General features: G+C 39.8%; 1 protein-coding gene across 8 annotated transcripts in view; it reads right to left on the reverse strand.

The window, feature by feature from the left end:
• Positions 1 to 26,442, reverse strand: part of dcc (DCC netrin 1 receptor) — a 388,720-nt gene that overhangs the window by 175,069 nt on the left and 187,209 nt on the right. For all 8 annotated transcript variants that reach the window (XR_013079191.1, XM_076757427.1, XM_076757429.1 and 5 more), the window contains exons 9-12: positions 20,667 to 20,821; positions 17,236 to 17,384; positions 16,874 to 17,012; positions 11,215 to 11,264 (exon numbers count right to left, since the gene is read on the reverse strand). Coding sequence is in view for 7 of the 8 variants with exons in the window: in XM_076757427.1 (XP_076613542.1) it covers positions 11,215 to 11,264; positions 16,874 to 17,012; positions 17,236 to 17,384; positions 20,667 to 20,821 (493 nt within the window). In the remaining variant the exon portion in view is untranslated. The remainder of the gene's footprint in view (positions 1 to 11,214; positions 11,265 to 16,873; positions 17,013 to 17,235; positions 17,385 to 20,666; positions 20,822 to 26,442) is intronic.

A 26,442-nucleotide genomic window follows, 5' to 3' on the forward strand; every position in this document is an offset into this window, starting at 1 on the left:
GAGAAAAGCCTCAGCAAGGGAAAAGAGTCTGAAAGACGTCTTTGGAACCCTGCTTCTCCATAACAGTTGAACAGCTGGAGAAATAACAACATGCATTGGTGAATATATATAGCCAAAGACTTAAGGCTGATTTCTGTGGTTGACAACAATAGATTTCGGAGGTTAGTAAACACACTCTCACTGTTGTGCTGAGCTTGGTGTTTTCTTGTTGTTATTATGTTTTGTTGTTGTTGTAATTAAATGTTGGCTAATGCTATAATGGATTGTAGCAGGGCGGCTGTCCTCCTCCCGCTGCTGCACAGTGCAAGCTTTCTGCTCTTGCTCAGGTGGTCAAACACCACCCAATCGGTAAGTTAGCCTGATGGCAATTGTGTTGTTCGCACTGTCAGTGCATCAGTCCGTAGCCGTCAGTAAGGCTTTAATTTGGTTTATTTGGCACAGGTGCCACAGAATGGAGGCAGCGCTGGGGACCGCCGCAGTTTTGCCTGACGCTGTTTTGCTTTACGTGGTTTTGCCTTATGCTGCTTTGCTTTGCACCACTCCTGCTCTACTCTACATTGGCAACTATTTCACACTGCTTTGCACCACGGGGGTGCTACGCTTTATGGTCTGCCAGACCTGGCGCTGACCACTTCACCCTGTACAGCGGTGCAACTACCATGCCGACTGGAGGAGCCTTTTTTTTTTTTTTTTTTTTTTTACCCCGGTTCTGTGGGTAACCGCTTGGTTTTAAGTGTGTGTGTGTGTGTGTGTGTGTGTGTGTGTGTGTGTGTGTGTGTGTTTGTGTGCATGAGAGAGAGAGGGAACTGTGGGGTGCACCCTCACTTTATTTTGTTTGCATTTTTGGTTTGCTTTGTTATGTTTCTTTCAGTTTGTTAAGACCATTATATATTGTTTTGGTCAAGTTGTATCATGTTAATTCAATTTCAGTGGCTGTTTATATTATTTCATGCTTGATTTCTTTGAAATTTTGGTTTTCTTGATATTAATGATTATTTGGTATTAATATTGAATTGTAGTATTTTGATTCATTTTTTTTAACCAACTTGCTGTTGGCAGTTTATATTCGTTGTTTGGATCTTAGTTAAATTGTAATTTCTGGCTGCCAGTGGTAGGAGTTTGGTATAATTAGGGTTTGTCTTTGTTTATTTGATTGTTGGATTCTTTTTTTCAATTTTTGTGAGTGTAACCCCATTAATTATATTTCCCTTTCCCTCCTTTCATTTGCTGAGAGCCGATAGTGGTGGTCCTGGTGTCCTGGGTGGTGGTTTCCCTTCTTTTTTTTTTGGTGTGCTGTACATCCCCTGGCCTGGTTTTCCCCTGTGTGTGTGTGGCTGTCACGTGTGACTGGAGTGACCTTAAATTTCTGTTGAATCCCTCACCCCTGGTGGACCCATCTCCCTGCCGGTAAGTCTCAGCACTGGATGGCCCCCTTGTCCTTACACCCCTGTGTGCACATTGCGTCTATTTTTTTTTTTTTTTTTTTTTTTGTATTTTGTAGTAAAGTATTGTTTTTTGACCTTATTTGGAAGCACGTCTCCTGCCTCATTGTAGAGCGAACCTGAATGCCTTAATTTGGGGTTTTGTTGCTCTAACTGTTTCCTTGGGTGAAACACAAGGTGGCGTTGTCTGGCTTGTCCTGATTACTGTTAATATTATTTTAATATTTACTAAACAACTCACCATTCACTCTCCTTCCGCCCTCGTGTCGCCACAGTATGGTGTGTGATGATGATGATGATGAGCTGACTGAAACCCTCTCACATTTCTTTTGCTGTATCGTGGCTAATGCAAGACAAATTTCCTTTTATGGGATTAAAAGCCATATCAAATAATATAATTATTATTATTAATATAATATTATTAATATTCTATATTATTATTATTATTACAAATAAAAAATGTAAAGGTGCAATGTGTAAGATATGGCCAGAATTTTTGTTTGGTATGTGTCTCTCTCTCTCAACAATTTTAGTCAAACAAAGTCAAAGAAAATAAACTCACAAAATATATGGAAAGGAATAATTTTTACACCTTTTGAATTCAAGTTCCTCTCTTTTACTGAACTACGTTGAGTATAATTGCCTTGTTACCTCATCAAACTTAATTGATTTAAACTTGATGGAAGCAAAATTAAACTCACCAAAACTCCAACAATCACAATTTAAGGTGGTAGGCATGTAGCAATAGGTACGTAGCCACCAATAACAGTGCACAGATGAGGTCGGGACTTTATAAAAAGGTAGCAACCATGCACCAGACTCAAAGCAGCATGCATCCAAGGGGAAGTCAAGAAAATGGCAGAAAACACTGTGCTGGGATACAAACAGAAACTGCATAGTATACTTTAATGACCAATTATGTTTTATAGTCCTCTCTAGCTTAATCCACTCTTGATATTTCACTACACTTCAGACGTCTTTGGAATTCAAATGAATTACCAATTATGTTTGGTATTCGGCTTTCAATTACTTTAAAAAATATATTAAAAGTTTGATTGAGAAAACTATTCCTCGTTTATAAGGGATATTATAAAGGAGAACTTAAAATTGTAAGTTCACTCAGGAAGACTATTATTTTGCAGCCATAGGTGCTCATTCATAATTTTTGCTGCCTTGTCTGGAGCTGTCAATTGAGATATTAGCTGTTTTCATCAATTGATCACATCTGTCCAATAGAACAAGGACACACCTTCATTGTATCATCTTGTTGCTGTCTTCTTGAATAAGATTTTCTCTCTCTGCCTTAGTTTTTTTCATGCTGCTGTGCGTGAGTTCATGCTGCTGTCATTTCAATGTGAATCACTGTGAATATCAAGAATTCATATTATGTTTCTCTTCACTAGCAGGATATTGTCTGACTCCTCCGCCCCTCCCATTCTCCTGCTCACACACAGCTCACCTGCTATTCCAGGACAGTCAACACACTGGTCACCACCGTTCAGTGAAAATGCTTCAGCTCCTGCTGTATCATCAGAGTCTCTCACTGCTGCAATGCTTCTTATTTACACCCAAGCTGCTCATTTCCCTCTGGCCTCCATTTTCCCAGCCTTTCACAGGTGGGAAACAGCAATATCCACTCATGAGGTCAAATAGTCCTCCTTGGCAAGATTTAAAAAAAAAAAAAATCATTATTCTCTCAAGTGTTGCAAAAAGACCACAACTGTACAAATTTCAAATGCTACGACAGATCGAAAGTTAGTTGAACAGTCACTGGCCAGTTCCTGGTGGCTTTCTGCATCTACCGTGATGTGATTTGCTTTGTCCATCCAGGGAGAAGACGAAGAACTGATTCCTACTCTGGTATTAACTGGCAAGCAGAATCATAGGATCATTGTGTCTCAAATCAATCTCCAGCAACTGTTCTCTATTTTGGCAAGCAAATCGCTCTGAACCGGTCTTCTTCAGACACTATAATACTTGTTACAGTCGTCGGAAGTTCACATCATTTCCTGCACTACTGAAGGAATACAGGGTTCACAGTGTTTTCATACTCTATCCTCTGGACCTCTTGTCATCGCGGCTCTGCAGCCTGTCCCCATTGCACCTTTACAATATATGAATTCTGTAATACCAAGACGGTGCCGCTAGTTACAGCACCTGTGTTGTAACTAGTGTTTTAGTGCTTTTCTTGTGTTTCTTCCATCATCAGTCTCGATCGTGGATCGTGCGTACTTATGGATGTGCAACTGGTGAGACTAGTGATTTGCTTTTTACTCTCTCTTGAATTACTTAAACCAACATCGGGAGATACATTCAGCCACAGCTCCATTGTTGACACATGGGAACAGCTAATAGCGCTGAGCAATATGAACGTACTCCCAGTGGAAAGACCAGAGATTCCTATGGAAATAAGGAGAAGGAGGTGGGTATGCAGAGCTGGGGCAAAGTGCCTTGAGAAGAAAAAAATCCATCATCTATACCCTTTCTTATTAAGGGGAACATGAGATCTCTACCTAGTAAGATGGAAGAGCTAACAGCACTAATCAGACTGGAGAGGGAGTGCTGGGAGTGTAGTCTCATGTGCTTCATGGAAACTTGGTTGAATGAACTCACAGCACCTGGCTGCATGGACCATCAACTACCTCACAAATAGACCACATTATGTGAGGCTTTGTGACTGTGTGTCTGATGTGGTGGTTGCAGCACGGGAGCTCTGCAATGTTCTCTCCTTTCCTCTTTACCCTCTACACATCGGACATGAGACACAACACCGACAACTGCCACATCCAGAACTTCTCAGATGATACAACCATCATTGGGCATGTATCACAGGGGAACAAACTGGAATACAGGGAGGTCATCACCAACTGGTGTGAACTGAACCACCTGCACATAAACGCCAGCAAGACAACGGAGATGGTAATAGATTTCCACAGGAGCGTGCCACAGATTACACTGACCGCTGACTACTCAGCATCCAGGGTTTGGACATTGAGATTGTGGACATGTACAGTAACTGCCCCCTGGACACTACCAAGGAGGTGGGTGAGAGGAGGTTGTTAACCAAGCTGACATCGATCATGGACAACCCATCCCACCCCCTGCATGAGACAGTGGGGGCTTAAGAGCTCCTTCAGTAACAGACTGCTGCATCCACTCTATAAGAAAGAATGCTACCGTAGGTCCTTCATTCCAACATACGTCAGACTGTTTAACTCCAGCATCATTTAATTTTTCCCATTTCTACATCATAAACCTACTGTTTATTGCACTACTGTTGTCTATGTTAATATATGCTTACATTATCCACTACATCTTGTGCAATCTTTAATTTGCTGTATATGTTTTTCAGTAGTAAGCAATAGTACAAACACTGTAATTTTTATTTATATTGGTAACAGTATTTTTATTAACTATACATATTGCACATATACATAGACCCATGCAATTCAATGTTGTTTTTATATAACAGTATTTCTCTGGTGCAATTCAACATATGGCATTCATAGTTTTTTCCAAAGAACACTGGCAATAGTATTTTTATGGGCAGTGATATTTGTGCATAATGTACATATACACTATCCTGTATCCTCCTTATCTTGACCCTTCTATGCCCCTGTTTTTGCTGTTTTTCTTTGTAATACTTTTTTGGCTGTAATGACTTAATTTCCTCGGTATGGGATCAATAAAGTTTTATCTTATCCATGTGGTTCTGTTGTGGTCTCGAGTCTGTGCATGTTTTGTCTCCTGCCGGTATCTCGCCCTCCTCTCTGTTTTCCCCTTCTCCTCTCACTCTCCTCCTCTGCAGCGCTGGAGTGTGGAAAGAGGCGGGGCCGATCTCCGGGCCTATTGAGAAGACACACCTGAGTGGCATCAGGTGATCAGCCGCGGGCTACTTCAGCCAGCTCATCCACCTGCTCAGTGCTGGAAGATTTCCTTGCCCTGCGCACACATGCCTCGCCACGCTGTTCCGCCTAGCCTCTTTCCTCGCTTCCAGCTCCAGTAATTTTTCAAGTGCCTTGGTCATTATTTTGTTTCAAGCCGTTTTTCCCTGTCAAGGTGATTTTTTGTTTCTTGTGATTTCTCGAGTATTCCCAGAAGTGGTGATTTTGTGTTTCCCTTAGTGTTTTGTTTTTTGTGGACGATAGTTATTGAAATTCTCAGTTTGAGTTTTTTGAGCCTGCCTTGCCTTTTTCCCACTCAGTGGAGATTTTCGTTGGTTTTTGGTTTGTACTTTGAGTGTCTAAATAAACTGTGTCATCCTGTCTCTGCATCCGGGGTCCTGGCCGTGCTTTTCTACTCACGTACCGTAACAGGTTCAATCTAATGTACATATTTCCCCAACACTAATGTTGGCATCTATCTGTCTTCAATTCAGAGTTCAGTGTTATGATTACCTTTCTTTTAGATTAGACTGCAATATCTAGTAATTTTCTGAGTGGTTTGTCCAAACTGAAACAGTGTTATCATTTCATTCCAGGAATCACACTTCTAGTCCTTCTATGAAGGGGTTCCTCCCACTAATCTGTGTCACAACAAAGTGCTTTACCCTACTGGAAAAACAAAAATCAGTCACCAACCAAGGTCTTTGCAGACCTCAACAAGCTAGTTAGGGTCATCAGACCTCATTCAACAGTTTGCGTCATTGCTGACCCCATCACTACACATCAGAAATCACAAACAACAACTGCAACACAAATTTCATAGATACCATCAGTGGTCTGAGGAAATCCATGGCATGTCTCCCTAGTTATGAAAGCTCAAGTGTTGTAGGATATTAACTAAGACACTGACCTTCATGTTTCCTCCAATGGTTGTCACAATTACTTCCTCAGCATACACACACACACACACACACAGAAATGACAGCTAATGTTTTTTTTAACTTACAACTCTGACAAACTACTGAATCCTTCTCAAGAATATGTGTAAAGGTGCTTGATAGATAACAAGCAGCATAACAAGCATAGATAAAGATTCTCTGATAGATAACACAATTAACTGGCGGTGGATTTGGTTTTACAAGTATTTGCTGCTCACTGTCGCATTCTGAATTTATTTCCAGTTATTTTCAATCATAGCTGACCTCAGCATATCATTCATGAAGCTGGTTATATTTTTAACTCTGATAATCGCCATATATTTCATGTAAATGCTCACTGCAGGCCCAATAGGGACCCCAATTTTGTATCCAATCATTGCTGTCAATGAGCCTGTAAAATTGCTAGTAATTAATTCATATTCATTGCATTCTGTTCTAAGTTCTAAGTCACCATTTTCCTGACTGCTATTCATTGTATTTTGGTAAGTGGTAACATATTGTACATGCTAATGATGACTCCTCTGTGCTCGCTAAAGTCAACTATGGAGTTTCGCAGGGTTCTTTGCTTGTACCAATTCTATTCACTTTATATATGTTTCCTTTAGGGAACATTATCAAGAAACACTCAATACATTTTCATTGCTATGCAAATGATACCCAGCTCTATGTATCAATGGAGCCAGAAGAAACCAATCAGTTAACTAGACTACAAGCATGTCTTCAGGACATAAAGACCTGTATGACTGGCAATTTTCTGTTGCTAAACTTGAACAAAACTCAAGCTATAGAATTAGACCATAAACATCTTAGAAACTCACTTTCTGATGATATAGCAGTTATGGATGACATTACACTGGCCTCCAGCACCACTGTAAAGAACCTGGGAGTTATCTTTGATCAGGATATGATTTAACTGCAATGTAAAACAAATTTCAAGGACTGCCTTTTTCACCCACATAACATTACAAAAATCAGGCACATCCTGTCTCAAAAAGATGCAGAAAAACCAGTCCATGCATTCGTCACTTCCACTTTGGATTACTGCAATTCCTTACTATCAGGCTACCCAAATTTGTTGCTGAATATTCTCCAGTTGCTCCAGGACGCTGTATCATGTGTTCTGACAAAAACAAGGAAGAGAGATGATATTTCTCCGATATTAGTCATTTTGCACTGGCTCCATGTAAAATTTAGAATAGAATTTAAAATCCTCCTCCTCATGTATAAAGCCATAAATGATCAGGCACCATCTTAAAGAGCTCATGGTACCTTATTACCCCACTAGAACACTGCGTTCCCAGAATGCAGGCTTACTTATGGTTCCTAAAGTCTCCAAACGCAGAATGGGAGCCAGAGCCTTTAGCTATCAAGCTCCTCTCCTGTGGAACCATCTTCCAGTCTTTGTCCAGGAGGCAGACACTGTCTCTACATTTAAGAGTAGGCTTAAATCTTATAATTGATAAATGATGACAAATCTTATAGTTAGTGCTGGCTCAGGGTTGCCTTGGACCACCCTATAGTTACACTGCTATAGGATTAGACTGTCCGGGGACCTCCAAAGACATACTGATCTCCTCTGTTCTTCCCTCCCTCTCCATTCTTTCATGTACTACCAAGGCATTTTACTAACTTAGCTTCTTCCCCAGAGTCTTTGTGGATAGTGGCTGAATCTGGATTGTGGATTACAGCTACATCTCCTGCCATGGCCCTGCCTGACATCCACTGCAACTGCTAATGCCATATGCATTTAATACTGACTGCTTTTTTGTTGGTCTCTCTCTATCTGTCTCTCGCTCTGTCTCTCACCCAACCAGTCGAGGCAGATGGCCGCCCACCCAGATCCTGGTTCTGCCAGAGGTTACTGCCTGTTAAAAGGAAGTTTTTCCTCACCACTGTTACCAAGTGCTTGCTCATGAGGGAATTGTTGGGTTTCTGTAGATAAAGAGTTTGGTCTGTACCAGCTCTATATGGAACATGACATGTCTCAAACCTGGTCATTAAATTTATTCAGATCATGCCAAAATTATTGGTAATTACAGGCTATGTAGGCTCTATATAGTATTTAGTGATTGCTGACAATGGCATATGGTAAATGGCTGTTGGTAATTGCTACATTTCATCTGTCAGTTGCTACTTTGTCATTGCATTCTGCTAATTCCTAGATTGTCACTGGATCTGATATTTGCTACATCATCATTGCATCTGCTATTGACTACATCATCACTGCATTCTGCTAATTGTTACATTGTCATTTTGTCTGCTATTGGCTACAGTGTCATTGCATCTGCTAATTGCTACACCGCTATTGCATCTGCTAATTGCTGCATGTCATTACTTGTGGAAAGTGCTGTCATGGTCTTCGTGACCCATGCATCACCCAGCATCTATGATGACACTATGACAGTATGAACAACTTTCTTATTCAGTACAGGATTGAGATGGATAATCTAAGCACAGAGTTGGCTTCAGATCATGTTTAGCATATCCCCTCTAGAAATACAGCAGCATTGAGCATTTGTGGGACATGCAACACTATTCATAGTGTAGTGCCATATTTTATGGGAAATGGCAAACTGCTTAAAAATGTTGCCTAGAATGTTTTCTACAGCTTAGCACTGTTTTAATGGGAAACAGTATGTTACTGTCAGAATTTGCCTGTTTTCCTACAGCAAATTGTTACAGTGCAAGCTTGCATATAACGGTGGTGAAGTGTTTTGTCTCACCTATAAGAAGTCATGCAAACTTTACTGCCTAAGCTTAATCTTCTCTATGTATATCACTCCTGTACACCAACCATGCTGGCTAAACTCAAACTTGTCAACAGTTCAGGTTAATTCTTTGCTGCAGTGTGCTGGGGGAGCAGCATCTGATCTGGCGACACCAAACTGATCAGGAAGGCCGGCTCCGTTATTGGCTGCGAAGTAGACACTTTTGAGGAGGTGGTGGAGAGGAGGACACTGGACAGTTATACAGGATAACCCTGAACATCCTCTTCACCACCTCGTGGACGGACAGTGGAGCTCCTTCCCCAATAGACTGCTCCAGCTCTGCTGTCACAAGGACCGCTTCAGAAAATCATTCCTGCCACAAGCCATCACACTGTACAATAGCAACTTAAACAGTTAATCCACCAACCTCACAAACCTCAAAATTTTACATATTATCTGCACTATTGCAATACTGCACATATGGTCTATAGTTTACATGTATTTATCTGTTTAAGGTCTGTTCAAGGTTTATTTATCATCTGAAACTGCACAATTTTTTAATGTAAATACTTGTTTTTATCATATTGTATTTTTATTATAATATTATAGAATATGTATTAAATATTATAATACATATTATATAACTATATATTTTGTTAAATTCACTGCTGTTATTCCTGTCTATATTTTTTGTCATTTTTTTATTACTTTTTTTTTTTTTTTTTAAATTCTTGTATACATTTTATGGTTGTCTGTATGTTTAATTGCTACTGCAACAAAATAATTTCCCAAATTGGAATCAATAAAGAAGCAGTCTAAAATCTAAAGTCTTAATGCTGACTATTAGCCATTGCTGGCTCAAGCTATACATTGCAAACAGGGCATTCCTGTCCTATTGCAACTTTTCACCACAAGGGAGAAAAATGATGATGTGTTTTCTGCTGGGGTGAGTACCAAACAAACATGTTTTCTTACATTTGGAGAATTCGATTTGAGGAGAGAGTAATTTGTCTCATAATTTGATTAATTGTTCAGCCCTTCTGCTGACCATTTCCCATTGTTGATCTAAAGTCTATTCAATGCAAGCATGGCACTGTTGTCCTCTATCCATTGCTGGTTAAAGCCTTTCATTGAAAGCAGGGCATTGCTATCCCTAGCTACTCAGGGTGATACCCCTCAATTAAAAAAATCTCACTGTGGAGTGCCAAAGACTTTCTGATTAGACTTAATTATTACATATCATCTATCATAATAAACAATTATCCTTACTTCATTCACTTGTCTCTTCTGATTAAAATGAAGTTCTAGCAAAAGTTCAGCCAGGAGGACTAGTCTTTTGCATGCTCACTCATAATTTCATTGCTGTCATTGTCTGGGCTGTTAACTGAGATAGCAGCTGTTCTCATCTTCTCAACTGGTCATATCTATCTAATAGCACAGTGACACACCTTCATTGTCAGCCTGTTATCTTGCTGCTGTCTTTTTTAAATATGATTCCCTCTCTTTGCCTTAGTTCTTCCATACTGCTGCTTTTGCACCCCTCCACCTCCCAATCACAACCCAGTCTTTGCAGATTTTCCAGCATCATCATTTCATCCACCTCATCAGTCAACAGAGTCATCAGCGACCACCACCACCAGTGTCTGGACTCCATGGGGGGATTTATCTTGTGGGCAATGCCCCTCAATACAAAATCTCCCTGTAGATTCAAAGCACCAAAGACTTTCTAATAAGACTTAGTTATCACATATCATCGGTCATAATAAACAACTATCTTTACTTAATTTATTTGTCTCTTATGATTAAAATATCAGTCACATGCAGAAAAATAACAGTACAGAGACTAAATGACATCAGTTGTCCACATCTCCTGTTGCTTACAGAAGAGGATGTAAAAATCTGATGATGAACAGAAAAATTTACACCACCATCTGATGAAGCAGGTCACATCAATTAAAGCTAATTGTTGTATTTAAATTTGCATCATCAGCACTTCTCTGTCATCAAATATCTAACCAAGTGCCACAGTATACAGTATACTGTCTGACATGACATGTCATGACTGATCTTGAAATTTGACAAAATGTCCTGACATAATGGCAATTTCCAGTGCATAAAGTTACATTTTTTTACTGTTTATTTTACCACAAATAGAGCAGTTTGTCGAAGTGAGTGTTGTTGTTGCAGAGTAGAGATGTGGACAGAGGAGGGAATAAAAGTAGAAATAAAAATGTACACTCACCCTGGACAGGACAACCTCTAAGGTGATGTTCTGAGGAGGAGCACTGGGTACTGCAAAGAAAAACACAAAAACTCTATAACTACTGTATGTCATAAGCCAAGATAAAACCTGCTGCTCACACAGACAACCTTGACTCACTGTAAATATGGAGGCTGCAGTATACTGTGTGCAGTTGAAGCCTCAGCAGCCACGTCCCATTTATTGTCAAATTAATTTTGAGTGAAATTTTATTTTATAAATTTTAGTCTCACAAAAAAATAAAGAATAAAGAAAACGTTATAAATAAATTTGTTTGGAACAAATAAACTAAAGCATAGTTTCAACAGAAGCTGGCAGTATAAGCTACGTTAGGCATGGCTATAACAAAAATCACCCTAGCCACCTGAGAGAAAAATGGAGAGAGGTCTGCAAGAATTTCTTTCTTTTGTGCAAGTTGTAGTTGTTCTTTCATGTCAGCTAGTATTGGTCATGTTTTTCTGATGTTGGTACTACCAGACATGTTTTTGGGCATTATAGGACTATCTGGGAAGACAACAAAAGTGGAAACAACTTCTTTATAAATAATTCAGACAGCTGCAGAGCTGTTGGAAAAACACATGTAAAATGTCTTGAAATTCAAATTCAAATTCATGAACAAGGACATGTTGTTGCCAAAGCAGAAGTAGGTATATGTGGTGTTTCTTTCTCTCAGAGCTGAACACATCATCACAGGGGATGCTGTATTATTAGTTCTTTAAGGTGTCAATGTGTTGGCTGGGCTGACTGTTTGGCGTCACATCACTGCTGTCAATCAATCATCCTGATGACATCAGCACAGACGGGAAGCAAATAGAGCGATGTGTCAGTATTCAGCCTCTGAAATCTGTGTCAAAACAGCAAAACAAGATTTCCACTAAAATATGACAGGTGTTATTACTTACACATACGCGCGCGCGCACACACACACACACACACACACACACACACACACACAAATGTTATTCATGTGAACTATCAGACAGATTTGAAAGTTAGTCAACGTTTCTTAAAGTTCTAAAAGATCTCACTTTAAATCACAAAAACTGAGGTGCTCAGTGAGTAGAATAAACAGCAGAATATGATTCAAAATAGAGATGAAAAGAAGAAAATGGAAAAAAAAATAGAAAGATGACAATTAAGATGAAGGCAAAAAAGAAGGGCAAATAAATAAATAGGATGGACAAGACAAGAAGTAATAATTGAAACAGAAGAAGGGAAGAAAAGCCTGAAGGTGGAGAATAAGACATACAAAGTTAAAAAACGAAGCCAATGAACAGGGTGTACAAGAACATGAATGAAAGGAGATATAAAGCTAAAAAAGTTACAGAAAAAAATGAAGATTTTGAAAATTTAAAGATAACAATGATGCAGAAAAATATGATGGAGGCAAAGAAAATGAAAACAAAGGAAATTGAACAGATGACATAAAGTTAAAAAAGAAGGCAAAGAAGAAGAAAATGAAGACCAGGAGGTACAAAACAAATAAAGACAAGGGGAACAAAAAAGAAAAAGAAGAAACTATGTATGATAGAAGACATGGGGAAAAAAACACAGAAAACGGAAGGGAGGAAAGAATAAAAAAAAAAACACAGAGAACATGAAATCTGAAAAAATAAAATAATTATGATGAAGAAAAAGATGAAGTGAATGACTAGCAGGAGGAAGAGGATTAACAGGATGATAAAGAGGCAACAGATGTGTGGTTCAGTCCTGTGAATCAGGGGAAAAGTGTGACATTCAAATTGAGAGTCAAATTGTTTTTGTTTAAATGAACTCTGCATCTGTCCAAGCAGACGCCTGATTAACTGTCAGCAGCTTATCTATTGATTCAGCTGTGTGTGTGTGTGTGTGTGTGTGTGTGTGTGTGTGTGTGTGTGTGTGTGTCAGTTTTATGGTGGATTCAAGTAGCCCACCACAAGTCATTGTTATCATCAAGACGCAGCCAGATGATTCACAATACAGCCTCCCTGCATCTGTGTGTGTGTGTGTGTGTGTGTTTGTGTGTGTGTGTGTGTGTGTGTGTGTGTGTGTGTGTGTGTGTGTGTGTGTGCGTGCGTATGCTATTTCAGATTTTTTTTTAAGTATTTACTGTGTGATTACAGCTGGACAGATGCCTCCATTCTCTCTCACTGTCTGAATGGAGGTTTAGTAACAACAGCTATTGAGCACCAGTCAGCAGCTGAATGTCAAAGTTTGAGCTGAAGTTACATTCAGAGTTACATTAAATATCAAAATTTTTAATATGAAGATTAAGCCCTGACATTGATCAAATATTACTGTCATTCTAGTAGTAATCATATTGTCCACAGCTATTCAGTTGACTGCTTGTGTAGTTGAATATTTGGTGAAAACAAGCAAACTGAGGGAAGATTAATTCTACTGTTTTTTTTTTTTTTAAATCTGACATCAAATATACTGCTCTTGATCCATGTTGCATGTGATGGACTCTTCATGGCAAACCCCACCCTTTCAAATGTGATCTGGAGTTAACTAAAGCAAGTTTTCCCTTCAAAGGTAATGCAAATTCTAACTGAATTTACACAAAATCGCCAAACAGAAAATAATAGTGAGATGTGTGTTTCTGTCACTCACACTGTGTGTGTGTGTGTGTGTGTGTGTGTGTGTGTGTGTGTGTGTCTGTCTGTCTGTCTGTCTGTCTGTCTGTGTGTTTGAACTCCATTACTGTGTTAGGCTATGAGGCTAAAATGAAGCAGCTTCTTCGTCATCCCCCGCCTAATTAAAGAGCCCTGAGTCTCCTAATGAAACTACTGACAGCAGGAGAGAAACAAAGAAAGGAAGATAGATAGATAGATAGATAGATAGATGGATAGAGAGAGAGATGAGAGAGAGTCTATAAGAATGGATGCAGTGTGTGTTGCTATGTATTGACTTTTCTTTCTATATTTCATGCTTTTTCATTCAAACCAATGGCCTCACACACACACACACACACACACACACACACACACACACACACACAGTGTCTGGAAATTCTCTGGTCTCAGCTGAGTGGCTGCAGAACTTCAAAGTGGGACCAGCGCGAGCCAGTCAGACTGCAGACAGCAGATACACTCGGTCCAATTTAATTTTGTTTCTTGTGTGTGTCATTGATTTGAGGAGTTTTCCTTTTTGGGTTTAGTTCATTCTTTTAATCTTTAAAGGTCCACAGATATGCCACTACACACATACTTGTACTGTGACACAGTCAGGTCCATAGCAATCACTGAGATCATGTCCTCTGTATTTTGGGAGATGTGCATTTTTTGCAAACTTCTTTGAAATTGTATTTTGAAATGTAGACGTTAACTCCTGTATTTCATGTCAATGGTTGTCTGAAGGCTGACATAACATGATATACAGTGGTATGAAAAAGTTTGGGCACCCCTGGTCAAAATTTCTGTTAGTGGGAATAGTTAAGTGAGAAGAAGATGAACTGTTCTCCAAAAGACAAGCCATAAAAATTAAAGATGAAAAATTATACAACTTTAGAGAGGAAAAAAGGAATGGAGCTCCATACAAAAGTCAGGGCACCCCAAGAGATTTGAGCTCTCAGATAACTTTTACCAAGGCCTTAATTAGCTTGTTACGGCGATGGCTTGATCACAGTCATCATTAGGAGAGACCAAGTGAGGTAAATTTCAAAGCTTTATAAATACTCTTACTCCTCAAAATTTGTCCCAAAATTCAGCATCCATGGGCTCCTCTAAGCAGGTGCCTAGCACCCTGAAAGCATGAGAGGGCTGTAAGAAGACAGCAAAGCCTTTTCAGGCAGCAGTTCATAATGTAACTAAGAAATGGCAGTTAACAGGAACAGTGGAGGTCAAGTTGAGGTCTCGAAGAGCAAGAAAACTTTCAGAAAGAACTACTTGTTAGATTACCAGAAAGGCAAATCGACCCCCATTTGACCTCAAAAGACCTTCAGAAAGATTTAGCAGACCCAGTGGTGGTGCACTGTTTCTCTGTGTAGAGACACCTGCACAAATATGACCTTCGTGGAAGAGTCATCGCAAAAAAAACCTTTGTTGCATCCTCACCACAAAATTCAGCAGAAGATTGCCAAGGGACATCTAAACAAGCCTGATGCATTTTGGAAACAAGTCCTGCAGACTGATGAATTACATGGGTGGATCATCATGCTTTGGTTTGCTTTTGTTGCAGCCAGTGGTACAGGGAACAATTCACTGATAGAGGAGAGAATGGATTCAATTAAATGCCAGTAAATTGTGGAATCAGACATCACACCATCTGTAAAAAATATGAAGATGAAAAGGATAATGAGCTGAAACACACCTCAAAACCCACAATGGACTACCTCAAGAGGCAAGAGTTGAAGGTTTTGCCATAGCCCTCACATTCCCCCGACATAAACATTAGTGAAATATCTGTGGACAGACCTTAAAAAGCAATGCATCCAAGATGGCCCAAGAATCTGACAGAACTAGAAGCCTTTTGCAAGGAAGAATGGGTAAAAAAAACCCCCAAACAAGAACTGAAAGACTCTTAGCTGGCCATAAAATACCTGCAAAACGTTACTGTTACTAAGTACTGACCATGCAGGGTGCCCAAACTTTTGCTTCTGGCCCTTTTCATTTATTGTTATTTTAAGAACCATAAACGATGGAAATATTTTTTGTTTTCTTAATATATGAAAGAAATTTACCTACTTAGATATTCACAGTAAAATAAAATTTGACCTGGGTTGCCACTGTAACCAAGAGACACTTGAGAAATTAACCATTTATAACAAATGGTTAAACAGTTAGATTCGGTAGAAAAGGCTCTGCTCCTTGGGGGAGCTCTCAATAAATCCCAACAGCAAAGAGACTTTTCCTGACAGAACAATATCCCTGATAATAAACATACATGAACAATAACTATCTTTAAAGAAATGAAAGAGCCTAGTTTGGTGGAGAGAGCTGTGGCAGCAAACCGTATTGGCTTGAGTGAACCTGCAGAGAAATAGCGATGAAGTGGCAGGCACTGTCTATGCTGTGCACTTGCATGAAAGTGATGGGACATCACACATGTCACAGCCACACAGCTGCAAATGAGCCAGTGATTGAGAAACACATATGCTGATGCTAATCAGCCCTGACTCCAGTGCTCTGTCTGAGTCAGTAGCTGTTGGAGGGGTGGAGTTCCTCACTGGTGGCTCAGAGCTTTGTTGCCAATCAGCAATGATACAAAGCACATTACTTCCTGGTTAAATCATGAAGTGATAACTGTAAATAGAGAAGAAGAAGAATCGGGGGTAGTCAATCCCCTTTATTGTCACACAACATCCACATGCAACACACTGCACACGAAGGTGAAATTTGTCTGAGAATCGAACCCGGGACCTTCTGGCTGTGAGGTGACAGTGTTGCCACCGTGCCACATATAGAGTATTAGGCTGCTGACCCTATGTTAGTACTTGTACAGTACTTGTATTGGCTAATTTTGTTCTGAACTCAACAGTTTGAACCAGACTGAACTTGTGACTGAAACCACATCAGTTGGTCTGTGCAGTCAGTCAGTGTTGAATGAAAAAGTGCAGTGAACAGTGATCCTGATGTACGTAAGGTGCCACAGTACCTTGCATTTGCTGATATATGTAAGGTACCACAGTGAATAAATGAAGAGATATTGAGGTAGAGCTCACCATCTGATTGGGTGGTGACACTGATGGTCTCTGAGGCAGTGCCTCCTCCATAGCGGTTGACTGCCAAAACTCGAACTGTGTACTCTGTGAACTTATTGAGTCCATCCATCTTGTAGCTGAGTCCAGTGACCTCCACACTCTGAACACAAACACAGAGGGTGATTGCATTTCATTCCATCTTTCTACCTTTACAGGTATATGGCCAGAAATAAGGCATTTTACTCTGTAATACAACATCACTGGAAATAGCAAGATTTGCTGATTCTAGAAGCATATGTGGAACATTTGTGTGTTCCAAAGTGATTGTGTTATCATTCTCAGCAAAAGGATGTGATTGAAAGGACTGCGGTAATGGTGCTGACCTGTTCCTTGCCAGATGGGCTCTCGGTCCACAGAAGTCTGTAGCCCAGGATTGGGCCGTTTGGTTGGTTGGGAGGTTCCCAGGTCACCTGGATGGAGGTGGGTGACAAAGCCTCAGCTTGGAGAGACTCCACCTTGCTGGGAACCTGGACTGTAGAGACACATAGAGACAAAACGTTGCTCACAAATACTATTACTGCTGATGCTACTACAAGTACTACTGCTGTTATCATAACAGCTACAACTGCAACAGTTTTACAAAGTGTTCCCGAGTCCATGTGGTAATATCCTTTACACAGTCACATGTTTCACAAAGTGGTTGAGCCTCACTCATCCTTGCTTGTGAATGACCTAGCCTCACAAGGATGGCTCTTTCATACACAATGATGACACTATCACCTGTTATGAACTATCAACTCTTAATGAACCTGTTTACCTGTGGAAAGTTCCAACATTTGTTTTTGAGCATTCCACAACTTTCTCAGTCTTTTCTTTTATATAAACACGTATATATATATATATTCATTCATTCATCTTCTATACCCGCGTATCACTTTCGGGGTTGCGGGGGGCCGATCGCAGGGGTATATATATATATATATATATACACACACACACACACACACACACACACACACACATATGCATATATACATATATATACATACATATATATGTGTGTGTGTGTGTGTGTGTGTGTGTGTGTATATATATATATACACACACATACACACACGTATATACGTATATACGTATGTGTATATATATACATATAGAAAACCGCCTAGGGCGCTATTGTCCCTCCTTCAAGCTCAGGTCCTCGACCAGAGGCCTGGGAGCTTGAGGGTTCTGCGCAGGATCTTGGCTGTTCCCAGGAGTGCGCTCCTCTGGACGGAGACCTCAGATGTTCTTCCTGGTATCTGCTGGAGGTACTTCTGGTCTTACTGTCCTGGGTGACTGCCCTGTCAACCAGTAGTTTGTGTTTGGCTCCTCTGGTGTTGTTGCCAATTCCTTTCTGTGTTCTACTCATGTACTGATCCATGTGCCTACTATGATATGCTGCTATGATGCCTGACAGGAGCTTCCATGTTGTACTCAGGCAGGTTATAGGCCGGTACTTGGATGGTACCGGGCCCCTCTGTGGGTCCTTCATGAGGACTGTACGGCCTTGGGTCAGCCACTCTGGGTGGGTTCCCGATCTTAGCAGCTGATTCATCTGTGCTGCCAGTCGTTCGTGGAGTGCAGTTAGCTTTTTGAGCCAGTAGGCGTGGATCATGTCGGGCCCAGGTGCTGTCCAGCTCTTCATCTTAGACACTCTTTCTTGGATGTCTGCGGGGGTAATTTCTACTGGTTCCTGTTCTGGGAGGCTACTGTGGTCTGCTTTCAATATGCAACTCCTCCACCTTGATAAAGAAGGCTCAACAGTGTCTCTAATTCCTGAAGAGACTGAATAAAATTAACCTGGCTGATCATATCCTAGTTAACTTCTACTGCTGCACCACTGAGAGCATCCTGACCAACTGCATCTACAGTATGGTATGGCAGCTGTACAGCCTCTGAGCGGAAGGCCCTGCAACTGGTGGTGAAAACCGCCCAGTACATCACCAGTGCCCAGCTAACTGCCATTGAGGACCTCCAGTGCAAGCAGCGTCTAAGAAGGGCTCGTAGCATCAGCAGACAGCTCCCACCCCAACCATGGACTGTTCGGCCCTCTACCATCTGGTAGGAGATTTAGACAGGCACAGCTTCTTCCCCAGAGCTGTTACGCTGCTGTTGAATCTAATCTAATATTCTTTTATTGACATTATATGTAGCTAAAAAGTCTTTTTTTTTTTCAAGGGCTAGCCATTTACATCCTCACAACATGTGTTACAGTATATTCAGTTCCCTGACCTGCTGCCATTGTTTCCTCATCTGCCCACTGATCCCTTCCACACTCCACTACCTACGCCTACCTGCCTGCTCACCTGATCACACATCTGAGACTCATAGCGATCAGTGCAGTATATAAGCTGCTCTGCCACACTCAGTATTTGCCTGTTATTGTTCTATGCAAGACCCTCAAGCTACTTCATATGGATTGATCTCCCATTGCCAAACCTGCCTGTTTCTGACCACGCCTCCTTTACCCCGGTAAATAACTTAACCTTTTGTCCCTGCCCAGGAGTCTTGCCTTACCCTTCCTGGATTTTTGTTTGCTTGAGGTTGTTTGGTGTTTGCCACACCAAACACTTGAAGAGACTCGAAGACTTTTTAATTCAGCACATCCTGAATTTTGCCTGCCTGTGACTTCTGGGTGTTTGATTCCCTGTATGATACCAGAGACTGTACGTGTTGTTGCTGCTGATCTATTCCTGCCAAGTTTAAGATGAAAATCAGATATAAGATATATCCAAGTTTATGGTAGTTCTGCCCAAGACCCACCCTTGTGACAATGTGTTCTCTTTGAATGGAGAACATTTGCATTACAGGGCGAGTCTATTACATTAAAGGGGGCAGTCCAGTTATTTAGTATCTGATTTTCATAAAGTTGGGGGACTCACAAGAGACATAAAGAAAAATCAAATGATGGTTAAAATTGGTGCTGCAGAGACAAAGATATCCAATTTTTTTTATTGTCTAGTATGGATCAACATCCAAAAACAATGGATCCTACCAAATGACATTATCATTATTTATCAAATTGTACATGAAATACTATGAGAATTATACAACTGATTTCACAGGCCGCTCTGTGTGTGCACTCCTTGTGAGTCAACTGAACTTGTGTGTAAAATCAGTGACAAGACAGTGTTCCAAGTTGTTTGTAGCCTTGATGTCACTAAGTTAGCCAGTTTCTTCATGTCCTTTTAGTGTGTCTTTTTGAGTTACTTTGCCCAAACGTTGTTTTGTTATTCAAGTGTAATTTTGAATGGCTTTTGTAATGTGCTTTAGCTGTTTCTGCTTTTGGACTGACAGTATTTCAGGGAAACTTTCCTATCAGGAATGGTCTGCTTACATGTTTTTTATCTTAATGACAAATTGAACATGATATGGAACATGTAAGAAATACAAAGAAATGCATACAAGAAATAAAGTATAGGTATGTACAGAATATATATACATATGGCCAAACATAAAAAGAAATAAGTAACATTTTTATTTTAGTGTGTGTGAGTGTGTGTATTTGTGTGTGTGGGTGAGTGTGGCCATATATTTCTCAATGTGACATTACACAGTCACATTGTAGGGACTCGCCTCCTTATGGGGACAAAATGCAAGTCCCCACAACAGAAATTATTAAATTTTAGGGTGAAGATGTGGGTGAAGGCTAGGGTAAGGATAGGGTTAGGTGATAAGGGTAATGTCCCCAAAAATAATGGAAACATGATGGTGTGTGTGTGTGTGTGTGTGTGTGTGTGTGTGTGTGTGTGTGTGTGTGTGTGTGTCTTACATTCAGGTTTGGTGGTGATCCTCAGTGGGGTGGAGCTCTCTCCTGACCCCACATCATTGTAAGCAACGACTCTAAAGCTGTAGCTCTCATCTGGTTTCAGGTTGGAGATTGTCAGCTCCAGAGACTCTGGCTCCGACACGTTCACTGACCGTTCCCTGAAACAGGAAAACCAATGTCATACACTGAACTCTTTTCATACAAATACAATACACACATAACAATGGACATTTTTCAGTTTTAGTATTTTCATTGTCACAAATTTTTTTAAAGACATACACTTATTTTATTATTTATTTAATTTTCTTTATTTTTTTATTCTTCGGCTTACTGTGAAAATCAGAAACTTTTTAACCACTACACTGAAAAAGAACCCGTGTTTATTTTGTAACAATACAGATGATTTGAGCTGTAATTAGATGTAATCTATGTAATCCTGCAGTGACAGCAGCTAAGCCTCATATGACAGCAGCACTGCAGCCTCTCAGTCTTCAACTCATCACTGAAGAGACAGCTGTTAATGTTTTCAATGCACCATCATATGCACACTCTCTCTCACCTCAGTTCACTTGGAAGAAAACTGAATATTGGAGACCTTTTTTTTAAGGCTGATTAACATGATAGGAAATTTCATCTGGGTAAAATTTTGTTCCACTTTGATGAGAATTGATAAAAACTTTGTCTGGGTTTACTTGCTGCACTTTCTTATCTTGATTTTATCCAGCAAGAAGCACAAGAAAACATCAAACACAAATGGTGTTTGGTTTCCAGATCCTTAATTTTGACTGAAGGGAGGCTGAAACGGTACAAATAAATTCAAAACAATGCAGAAGGATACTGTTCCCACTCAATAAATTACTGCTGCCAGGGAGTGAAAGAGTACAGTTTAAAATGAGCAATAAGCAATTACAAATTAATTATTATTACAATTACTGCTGCCAACATTTTAGCTCAACATTTTGATAAGTGTGCTTATTCACTTGGCAAGAGTGAATGAGGAGATTGATATCAACCTCATGTCTGTGCATTTAGTACAGTACATACCGGAATGAATCATTTTCACATTTATGACATATCATGTGTATGGTTTGAACAAATATAACTTGTCAATCAGTGAGCTTAGAGGTCCTGGTAGGTGTTTTTTGTAACATTGAAGAAAGCCAGACTGGCTGTTCTGCACATCTGCCAGTCTTTATGCTAAGCTAGGCTGACCACATCCTGACTAGCTCTGGACTCACACACACAGTGACTTGAAATCTTCTTACCAACCTCTACAACCTATACTACTATAACTAAACATATCCTATCCTCAAAGATAGGATATGTTTTCCTCCTTCCTGATTTACATGTATTTTTTTTTTTTTTTTACTTTATTGCCATTAACACACATTAACAGGCAATTAACAATACAAAACAAAATCTCCTTGAGGTTGGGCTTCACTTGACATGCATACACATAGATGAAATGACACAATATTCCAATCTACCTATACACAAGCTTACAAAAGTTCTACATCTAAACAAAGTACAAGATTCCTAACTAAGGTAGCCAATAACTGATGCCCATTTTCTTGTAAAAATAAGCAGTATTAGTTGTAGCTCGGCAGTCATGTGTTCCATCGTGTAAGCCTGTTTGACCTTTTGTAGCCATTGGGTTTCAGCCAATTAATAGTAATTATTCTTTTTGCAACCATCAACAAAATATGCAGTATATAACACTGATCTGTGCAGCATTTGTTAGTAGAATTATGTTTAAAGATGCGGGATACCAGCGGGGTCCTAAAGAACCTCATTTTAATCTTCCAGTCAAATTCTTTCCATCACTGACTCCCAATCCCCCTGTGACATCTAGAACACATGTTTTCCCAGACATCATCGTCCACTATTGCGTTCAGTTCCAGTTCCCATTGTCCTTTGATATGGAGAGTGTTATCTGTTATGTCTAGCATTTGCTTTTTATAAATATCAGATATTTGTTTTGTTGTTGATGTTGGTTCTCTTTTAATAGTATCCCAGTCCATATTTTTTGTAATGTAATGTCGAATTTGTAGATATCTATATGGGTCACTCGAGGGTAAGGCAAACTTGTCTTGGAGTTGTGCGAAGGACTTAAATACATTCCCAACAAACAGTTGATTAATTGTATTCAGCTCACTCTCAGCCCATCTTTTATAAGCATTATCATACATGGATGGGAGAAACTCCTATTTCCTACTATGGGCATGGCTCGTGACAGGGCCATGGTTCCTTTCGTTGCTTTTGGACTGAAGTCCAGACCTTCAATATGTGTTTAATCCATACATTCTTCAATTTAACTTTTTTCTGAGACTATTGACTAAGAAATGGAAGAGTAGATAATGATATTCCTGGTAAGGACTTCTGTTCAATATAAATCCTTCCAGTCTCCAAATCCTTGACAACCCAGGCCACCGTGCTCGGAGCTGGGCCGCCAGTAATAGAGTTTTAGGTTGGGTACACCCAGACCTCCTTGCTCTTTTGTTGACATCAGTATTTGCAACCGGATACTTGGTCTCCTGTTTTGCCAGATAAATTTTGATATTCTTTTTTCTAACAACTTAAGTGTGAATTGTGGTACTAGGACAGGAAGGGATTGAAATAAGAAGAGTACTCTTGGTAGAATATTCATTCTCACTGACTCTATCCTGCCAAAAAATGACAGGGGCAACACCTCCCATCTGTCTAAATCTGTTTTAATTTCTTTAGTCACTTTGTTGTAATTTGAGGTGAATAAATTTGTAGCTTTAGGTGTAAGAACAATACCAAGGTATCTGAATCCCTGCTTGAAAAAAAACAGGTGATCTAATTGGGAAGGCCAGTCCCCGACTATCATCATGGCTTCGGATTTGTTGGTATTGACCTTGTATTCTGATACTGCACTATATTCATTAAGGCTATGTAAAAGGACAGGGACAGAGGTGATGGGGTTTTCTAAGAACAATAATATATCATCTGCGAAAAGTGCTAACTTGTGTTGATCATTTCCTTCATCAGATATTCCCTGTATGAGAGGATTGGTTCCTATTAACTCAGCCAGTGGCTCAACTCTTAATACGAACAAGGAGGGTGATAAAAAGTCTCCTTGGCGTATACCACGTCTCAGAGGTAAAAGTTCAGAGCAATGCCCATTTACCCTAACTCTAGATTTGGGGTTTTTATAAAATATTTTAATCCACTTAACAAGTGTATCATTAAAGCCCGTACAACTGAGAGTTTGTTCCAAAAAGGTCCAGTCAACCCTATCAAATGCCTTCTCAGCATCTAAGCTGAGAACCATTGATGGGGTGTCCCTCGTGGCTGCAAATGACTGTAGGTTCAAGGCTCTTCTGACATTGTCAGTTCCCCGTTGGTTGTTCATAAAACCTGTCTGGTCTGGCTTTACAAATTTACTAATATGTTTTTGTATTCTATTTGCTACAATGGAAGTCAAAATTTGAAAGTCTACACAGAGGAGCCTAATAGGGCAGGTCAGGTCTTTCTTGTCTGACCTAAGCTGATTCTCCTCTGCTAGAGCATAGTTATAGACGCTGCATAAAACTGGGGTTACCTCCTTTACAAATATTTTATAATATTCTCCAGCCATCTACCCCTGGAGATTTACTATTTTTAAGCTTGAGAATATTTTCTTTGATTTCTTCTTCTCTAATAGGGGACGCCATCATATCTGTCTCATCTGATAATATACTCAGGTTAACTAAATTAAGAAAGGATTCAATCTTTTCCTTTTTCTTTTTTCTTTTAAGGCTTATCTTCCTCTTCATATAACTCTCTGTAATAAGTAGCAAATACCTTTGCAATATCTTTTTGTTGGGTCAACATCTGATCATTGTTCGGGCATTTTATCTTGTGTACTACTCTGTTTGATTGGGCTTTGCACAGTTGAAAGCCAGCAAGTTGCTTGCTCTGTTACCCATTTCATAGTACTTCCTATTTATAAACTGCAATGCTCCTTCTGCTTTGTAAGTTAACAGATCATCTAGTTTTTGTCTATTTTCTTTTAATAAGCCCAATACTTCTTGATTTTTGGATTGTTGATGCTCTGTCTCCAATCTCTTAATTTCCCTCTCTAATTCACTTTGTTGAGCTAGCCTTTGCTTTTTTAATCTCAAAGAAATGCCAATAATATTACCCCTCATCACGACTTTGGCCCCCTAGAGGGGGAAACAGTGTCATTATCATTAAAGGTACGATAGTCTGTTAGGTCTGTATGCATTTCTTGTTGAATTGTGTCATCATTTAACAATGAGACATTAAGGGGCAAAACATATAAAAGATTCTCTGCATGATTCTGATTTTGAACCAGATGAGGGAATTGCTATTCCAATTCCTCCAAGCAAGACATTCACATCAAAAAATGGTATACAGTGGTCTTCATCCCCAAATATGTGTCAGGCAAAACTGTCTGCAGAAAACATAATAAAGACAGTGCCATTGCCCACTAGGATGGCAGTGACTCATGTGACAGACATCAAGTCAGCTTTTGAGTTGGACATGCCTAATTCAATCCAGAAAATCATTCTGGAAATGACTTATCTTGAAGGGAGGTGTGTTTTTTGTGAGAAGTGGAAGGAGCTGGACAAAACACATTTAGATGTGTATTTGTGACACCGCACATCCAATGGAGGCAGCACCTGCCAAGGACCCCAGCCGCTGCGGCCACAGTGAGGGAAATCTGGGAGAGGACTGCACCTAGTACACCAATGTGTGAGGTAAGTAAGTGTGTGTGTGTGTGTGTGTGTGTGTGTGTGTGTGTGTGTGCGCGCGTGCACATGTGTGTACATGTGTGCATGTGTATGCATAAGTGTATGAGAGCGCATTGTGTGTATCTTGGGATCAGAAAAAGACATCATAGTAAAGTAATCATGGTCCTCTTGTTTCTAGGTTGCTGCTGGGGGAAGAAGGAAGAGGAAGAGGAAGTGACATGTCACTTGTGTGCTGTGTAGATGGACAGACAGACAGACAGACAGACACACACACACACACACACACACACAGACACACCCACACACACTTAATTTGTTCATTTCTGGTTCACAAGCAGTGCATGTATTTAAAACAAAATGTAAATGTTATGTTTAAATGTTATGTAAAACTATTATGTTTTATATGTTGGTCTTTCAAAAGTAATAAAGTGGTGAAACATTAAAAAAAAGTTTGAAAATGTATTTTTTTTTTATGAAAAACGAGTGAATTATCCTAATTGAACCATTAATTGTGAGAGGTAAGGAACACCATTGCACTAAATATTGATAGAATAGTTAGTAATGGAGTTAGTAATGAAATATAAACAATGCTTATTAGCATTTTTTTGGTTTCGGATATCTTTTGGATAATTAAACATGCACCGGGTCAAATTGACCTGGGAACATCATTGCTGTTCCTGACAAATGAACATAAAAGGAGGGTTAAGGTGACAGGGATGTGGTCCGATACAGTAATCGGTTCTATATTACACTCTTTAGTGCTGTAGATGTCTGCTTTAGATATCAAAAACATATCCAGCCCAGAGTAACTGCCATGCACCTGCGAAGTAGAAAGTAAAGTAAAATCCTTTTCTCTGGTGTGTAAGCAGCACCAGATATCCACCAAACCCAATTCACCAATCATTGCTAGAAGAGTAGTAAACTTTTTGGTGAGGGTGCCAACTCCCACTAGAGCCTATCCATAGTTTGTCTCAATACACAATTGAGACACAATCTCCACCTATCAAAATAGTTCCCTCTGCTTTGTCTGCTAGTAAAGATGCTATGTTCTTATAGGA

The sequence above is a fragment of the Chaetodon auriga genome, chromosome 19 (genome assembly GCF_051107435.1).
Source record: "Chaetodon auriga isolate fChaAug3 chromosome 19, fChaAug3.hap1, whole genome shotgun sequence".
Classification (NCBI taxonomy): domain Eukaryota; kingdom Metazoa; phylum Chordata; class Actinopteri; order Chaetodontiformes; family Chaetodontidae; genus Chaetodon; species Chaetodon auriga.